Source organism: Macrobrachium nipponense, chromosome 27 (assembly GCF_015104395.2).
Source record: "Macrobrachium nipponense isolate FS-2020 chromosome 27, ASM1510439v2, whole genome shotgun sequence".
Classification (NCBI taxonomy): Eukaryota; Metazoa; Arthropoda; class Malacostraca; order Decapoda; family Palaemonidae; genus Macrobrachium; species Macrobrachium nipponense.
The window spans coordinates 44,803,479-44,809,395 of record NC_087216.1 but is presented as its reverse complement, the minus strand read 5'-3'; the positions used below and the strand labels follow the sequence as shown (position 1 = coordinate 44,809,395).

Genomic DNA, 5,917 nt, shown 5'->3' with positions numbered 1-5,917 from the left:
TTTAGGATTGGTTTAGGTATTTTCTCTCACGATGACTGACGTTAAGGTAACACCTAAGTTTAGGGTGTGTGCAAGGGACGAATGTAGAACTAGACTTCTGAAAGCAGAGATAGATCCCCATACAATTTGTATTAAAAGTAGAGGTTCGGAGTGTTCTTTTGATAGGACTTGCGCTGAATGTGAGGGACTGACGGAACAAGGATGGAAGGATTTATCTTCTTATATCAAGAAAAGAGAGAAAGATAGAGCTAGGAAAGCTTCCGCAAGAAGCTCGAGTAGATCTTGTTCTTTTGAACCCGAGTTAGATACTAACAAGGTAGATGATAACATTTCTCCCATAACCTCAGCCCCTTCTCCCTGTGTTGAATCTAAGGATTCGTTTTCAGAGATGGGAATCATGAGATCCTCGATCAGGGAGCTTCAGGAACAGCTAAAAGCTATGGAGGAGAAAGGTAAGAGTGTCAGTGAGTGTAGTGACCCCAGTGCAGTGGAGGGGGTGTCTGATCGGCTCCACATTGCTCCTAGGCCTAGACCTCTTTCAAACTCCCAGGACCAGGGGAGGAGGAATGTCAAAAGCTGCAGGGAGGATGTGGAACATCCCCAACGATCAGGCGTCCCGTCGGCAGATCCTGAAGTAGCGACCCAGGCTGCCTTGGATAGCCGTAGAAAAGGCATCCTGGAAGAGTGTTTTTCTGCTTTGGACTCCTCCTCGTCTAGGCGTGGATGGAGTTCTGCCTCGAAGTCTCATCCTTTGAAGAGATCGTGGGTTTTGCCGAAAGGAGACGCTCTTGATTCAAGCCCCGAGCGCTTTCCTGAGGATTTTCCTTCTTGTAGTAAGAAGTCTAGGAGACCGTCTCCAGCCCCTCAAGATCCTACTAAGCTCTTCCTGCTTAACCTGCAGGAACATTTATCCTCCCTGGTGGGCGCTCTCCATAAGGATTCATCGCGAAGGAAGGACGCCTCCCTTCCAGTGAAGAGATCGAAGTTTTCATCTCCTAGTAAGCGCTATTCTCCTTGTAGAGGAGACGTGTCTCAGAGTAGCAGGCGCTCATCTCCTGAGAGACCCTCTCGATCTCCCTTTAGGCGCTCCTCACCTCCGTACAAGAATGCTCCGCGCAGACAGCTCGAACCCCTTAGGAGCTCTTATCTTCGCAGTAAAGTTCCCAGCAGTAGCCGCTCTCAGAGGAGACTCTCAGCTACTTTTTTACGAAGAGGACAGGAGTCGGACTCCTCTACTGAAGATCATGGCAGGCGTCAAGAGCCTATCAAGAGCCAGGATCTTGTGAGGCGCCGGGAGTTGAGTGAGCCCCAGGAGCCTTTAGGGCGTCAAGAGCACCTCAGGCGCCAAGAGACTAGTAGGCGTCAAGAACCTAGTAGGCGTCAAGAGCCTACCAGGCGCCAGGAGTCGAGTGAGAGGCGTCAAGAGCTTTTCAGGAGCCAGGAGTCAAGTAGGCGCCAGGAGTCAAGCAAGCGCCAGGAGTCAAGCAGGCGCCAGGAGTCAAGCAGTTGTCAGGAATCTAGCAGGCGCCAGGAACCTAGCAGGCGCTTAGGTTTTAATAGGACCCCTTCGCACTTTTTGAGCTCTTCAGAGAGTAGGAGCCCTTCGCCTTGTGAGAAACAAGTTACTGAGAAAAAATCGTCTACCGTTAGAAGCTCCCTCGCGCCTGGCATGGAAGGCGATCTCCTTCTTTTGACAGAAGTCCCGTTACTTCTAAAAGCCGCTCTCCTTCGAGGGGCTCTCCGGCAGCCGGAGGGTTAGAGGAAGTCTCGGATGAGGAATTCCCAGTGGATGTAGTAGTCTCTGACTATAAAAGACTATCTTTGCTTTTGTTGAAGGAGTTTGGTGATACGCTTCAACCAGCTGATCCGCCCTCTCCAGGTTCTTTGCTTTCAAGTACGAAGTCTCCGAAAGCCTCCTCATTCGTGAAAATGAGTCCTACCTTAAGCATGAAGAAGGCATTCAAAGGATTTGGAGAGTGGCTTCGCACTAAAAGAGAAGCGGGCAAGACTGTTTTTTCATGCCCTCCTTCCAGGTTGACGGGAAAACCTGGAAGATGGTATGATACCAAGGAGCCTATGGGCTTAAGGCTTCCTTCATCCGCAGATGCAGACTACGCTTCGTTGGTCGATTTGTCAAGGAGGCGCGCTCTACTCTCAGCCAAAGCTACATAGGGGATGTGTGAGCTAGATCATCTCCTAAAGGGCCTCTTCAGGACACTGGAGGTGTTTAATTTTATGGACTGGTCTCTGGGAGGCCCTGCGAAGAGAGCCCAAGATCCCGAATTCATAAGCATGGAGGAGCTCTCTAGCGTTTTAGCTTGTTTAGACAGAGCGGTGATGGACGGTTCGGTTGAAGTTGCTTCCCTTTTTGGCTCGGGAGTCTTAAAGAAGAGGTTGGTGTATAGTTCTTTTCTGACCAAGTCAGTCTCTCCGCTTCAGAGGTCGGCCTTCTTATATTCACCACTCTCTAGCCACCTCTTCCCGCAGGACACAGTGAGGGATATAGCGAAATCCTTAGCTGGCAAGGCTACTCAGGACCTCCTTACACAATCAGCGAAGAGGTTCAAGCCCGCTGTTCCCTTTACAAAGAAGGAGGAAGCACCTCTTCAACAGCCCTTTCGAGGAGCGTCTTCTTCTTCGAGAACCCCTTTCAGAGGTAGGAGACCTGACACCAGAGGAAGACCTTCCAGGAGACCTGTCAGGAAGGCAAAATGAAGAAGAAGTCCTCCAGATACCTGTAGGCGCCAGACTTTCGAACTTTGCCACAGTCTGGGCGCACAGAGGGGCGGACAGCTGGACCCTCTCTATCCTCGAGAGAGGATACTTGATCCCCTTCAGGGAATATCCTCCCTTAACAAAAACTCCAAGGGAGTTGACTGCAAGATACAAAGATCCTGTCAAGAGTCAAGCTCTCCTGCAAGCAGTGGACCTTATGTTGCAGAAGAGGGCAATAGAACCGGTTCAAGATCTTCACTCGCCAGGTTTCTACAACCGTCTGTTCCTGGTACCCAAAGCCTCGGGCGGGTGGAGGCCGGTTTTAGACGTAAGTGCGCTGAACTTCTTTGTGATCAAGAAGAAGTTCTCGATGGAGACTTCTTCCTCTGTGCTTTCTGCTCTTCGTCCAGGGGACTGGATGGTATCCCTGGACCTTCAAGATGCATATTTCCATGTGCCAATTCACCCGGCATCAAGGAAATATCTCAGATTCATGTCACAGGGAAGAGTCTTTCAATTTCGAGCGCTTTGCTTCGGACTGTCGACGACCCCTCAAGTCTTCACGGGCTTCCTAAGGAATGTGGCACATTGGCTACATTTGAAAGGAGTCAGGATCTCGATGTATTTGGACGATGGGTTAATAAGAGCGAAGTCAAAGGTTCAGTGTCTGGAGGACCTTTCGGTAACACTAAGAATGACACAATCACTGGGACTTATAGTCAACCTCGAGAAATCCCAACTGGATCCCCAGCAGAGCATAGTCTATCTGGGGATTCAGATGGATTCTCGGGGTTTTCTAGCTTCTTCTCTTTCTGAGAGAAGAATCTCATCTGGCTGTATCTACGATTAAAGAATACAGAAGCATGCTCTCCACTGTCTTTAGAAATAGGGGCCTAAAGATAGCGGAAGACAAGGATCTTCATGATCTTATACGGTCCTTCGAGACATCCAAGAAAAGGTCCTCACTTTCACCTAGTTGGAATCTTGACGTGGTCTTCAGATTCCTTACTTCCGACAAATTTGAACCTCCTCATCAGGCTTCCTTTAGAGACCTTACGAGGAAATGCATTTTACTCTTGGCCCTCGCGACTGCCAAGAGGACAAGTGAACTCCATGCATTGGACTCTAGTGTCGGATTCAAAGGAGACTCCGCAATATGTTCTTTTATGCCATTATTTCTGGCAAAGAACGAGAACCCTTCAAAACCTTGGCCTAGAAGCTTTGAAGTTAAAGGACTTTCCCCCTTGGTAGGGAGGGAAATGGAGAAGTCTCTTTGCCCAGTCAGGACACTTAAGTTCTATCTTCAGAGGAAGAAACAGCTTAAGGGTTGCATACAGTCTCTCTGGTGTGCGGTGAGAGACCCCAGGAGACCCATGTCTAAGAACGCCCTGGCCTTCTTTGTGAGAAGTGTGATCTCTGAAGCACATGAGAAGTGCCATGATGACTCCTTCAAGCAGCTTAGAGTTAAGTTAAAGCGCATGAGGTGCGAGCCGTTGCGACTTCTTTATCCTTTCATAGAAATATGTCAATGAAGGACATTCTAGCTGCAACGTACTGGAGATGCAACTCTATCTTTTCATCCCACTACCCGAAGGATGTTAGAGTTACGTACGAGAAATGCTTCTCTCTGGGTCCATACGTATCTGCGGATTCGGTGCTGGGACAGGGAGCTGATGCTGATCCTTAATTAGTTTAGTTTAGTTAGTTTTTTAATCATTTGGTGTTGAGTTAAAATTTTAGGGTTGTTTGAAAGGATGCTCGGAGATAATTCCTTTCAATCTCAGTACTAACCCGGGTGTTAGGATCAGGTGGTCGGGATCGGTGTTGTGCTCCTTGATTATGCCATTAGACAAGGTGTTTTGTCATTTAAGTGGATTAGCACCCATTGACAAAGATCCTCAGGTTCTGTCGAGTAAGCGGATAAGACCCCATTGACAGATCCACAAGAACTCTTAGCATGAGGTCACTACCTCGCTGAGGCTCTTGAAGCGAAGCAGGCTCCTAGGCAGTAGCCATGAAATCTTCCGCCTAACCAGGTAGGAACCAAGGTTTTTTATGTTTACCTACAACGTATGTTGTTTTCCTGTCTATTTCAGTAGTTAGCTGTCTCTTACCCACCACCAAGGGTGTCAATCAGCTAAGTATATATCTGACAGGGAAGTTGAATGTACAAAAATGATATTGTTATGATACAATAAAGTTTTGTACATACTCCTGGCAGATATATACAATTAAATGGCCCACCCAGCCTCCCCTCAGGAGACAGGTGGAAGAGAAAATCTGATTAGAAAACGGGAATGGTTCCTAGTCCTGCCACCCAGCAGCAGGGCGGTAGATCACCTGACCTACCTGTAGTGTGTGCCGCGAAATTTGAATTTCTGTCGGGAACGACCGAGTCTAAAGCTAAGTATATATGCCAGGTAAGTATGTACAAAACTTTATTGTATCATAACAATATCATTTCCTCTTCACGTTTTTTAAAACACCTTTATTCCGTAACCTCAAGAAATCAAAACTGACTTGGCTTGGGAGAGGAAGTCTGAGGGACAGTTTCTCTCTGTCGAACACATTGAATCAGCAAAAAGAACCCCGATTTGTCTGTGACATAATTAATATCCCCTTTTCCTACCATAAAAAAAAAAAGGAGAGACCCCCTATTTCTAACTGGTCACCAGTCTCTTCGTAGCGCACCTACAGCTTATAAAATATATAAAAAGCCTTTTAAGATGCCACCACTGTACCCCCCCCCCCCCTTATTCCCTAAACTACACAAACTGGGAACTCTTACCTGTTGCCAACGGTGCCCTTTCTGCAACCATGTCACTAGGCTTATTAAGACTGCGTAAATACAAAAAATATACTATTTATTTCCCAAAGCAGTTGGATATAAAATAGAACAAAATGATTAACAAGTCATAATGGCATAAAAACCCAAATCTGCCCATAAAGAGACCAATAAGATAACATTCTACCCTCCTGACTAAGATTTCACTCCCAAACCCAAAATGTCACTAAGTCTCATATTAGTCAGGTTAGAGAATCCCGTTTCTAATCAACCATGGAATTGGACCTATCTGTAATAAAGATAATAGGTATAAAAACATAGCCCCCACATCACACTTTTCAAAGTATTCACGTAAAGAGAGTATTTCACACTTCTCTCTCTTTTCAAAAGGTAACAGTTTTTCTAAGTTTTTTTTTA

The 5,917-nt window shown here is 46.8% G+C and overlaps 1 protein-coding gene across 1 annotated transcript; it reads left to right on the top strand.

Moving 5' to 3' along the window:
* Positions 1-388: 388 nt before the first annotated feature.
* LOC135200689 (serine/arginine repetitive matrix protein 1-like) lies at positions 389-2,172 on the top strand. The gene is made up of 3 exons (XM_064229296.1): positions 389-452; positions 627-1,754; positions 1,880-2,172. Exons 1-3 carry the CDS (start codon positions 389-391, stop codon positions 2,170-2,172), a joined length of 1,485 nt encoding a protein of 494 aa, XP_064085366.1.
* The last annotated feature ends 3,745 nt before the right edge of the window (positions 2,173-5,917 follow it).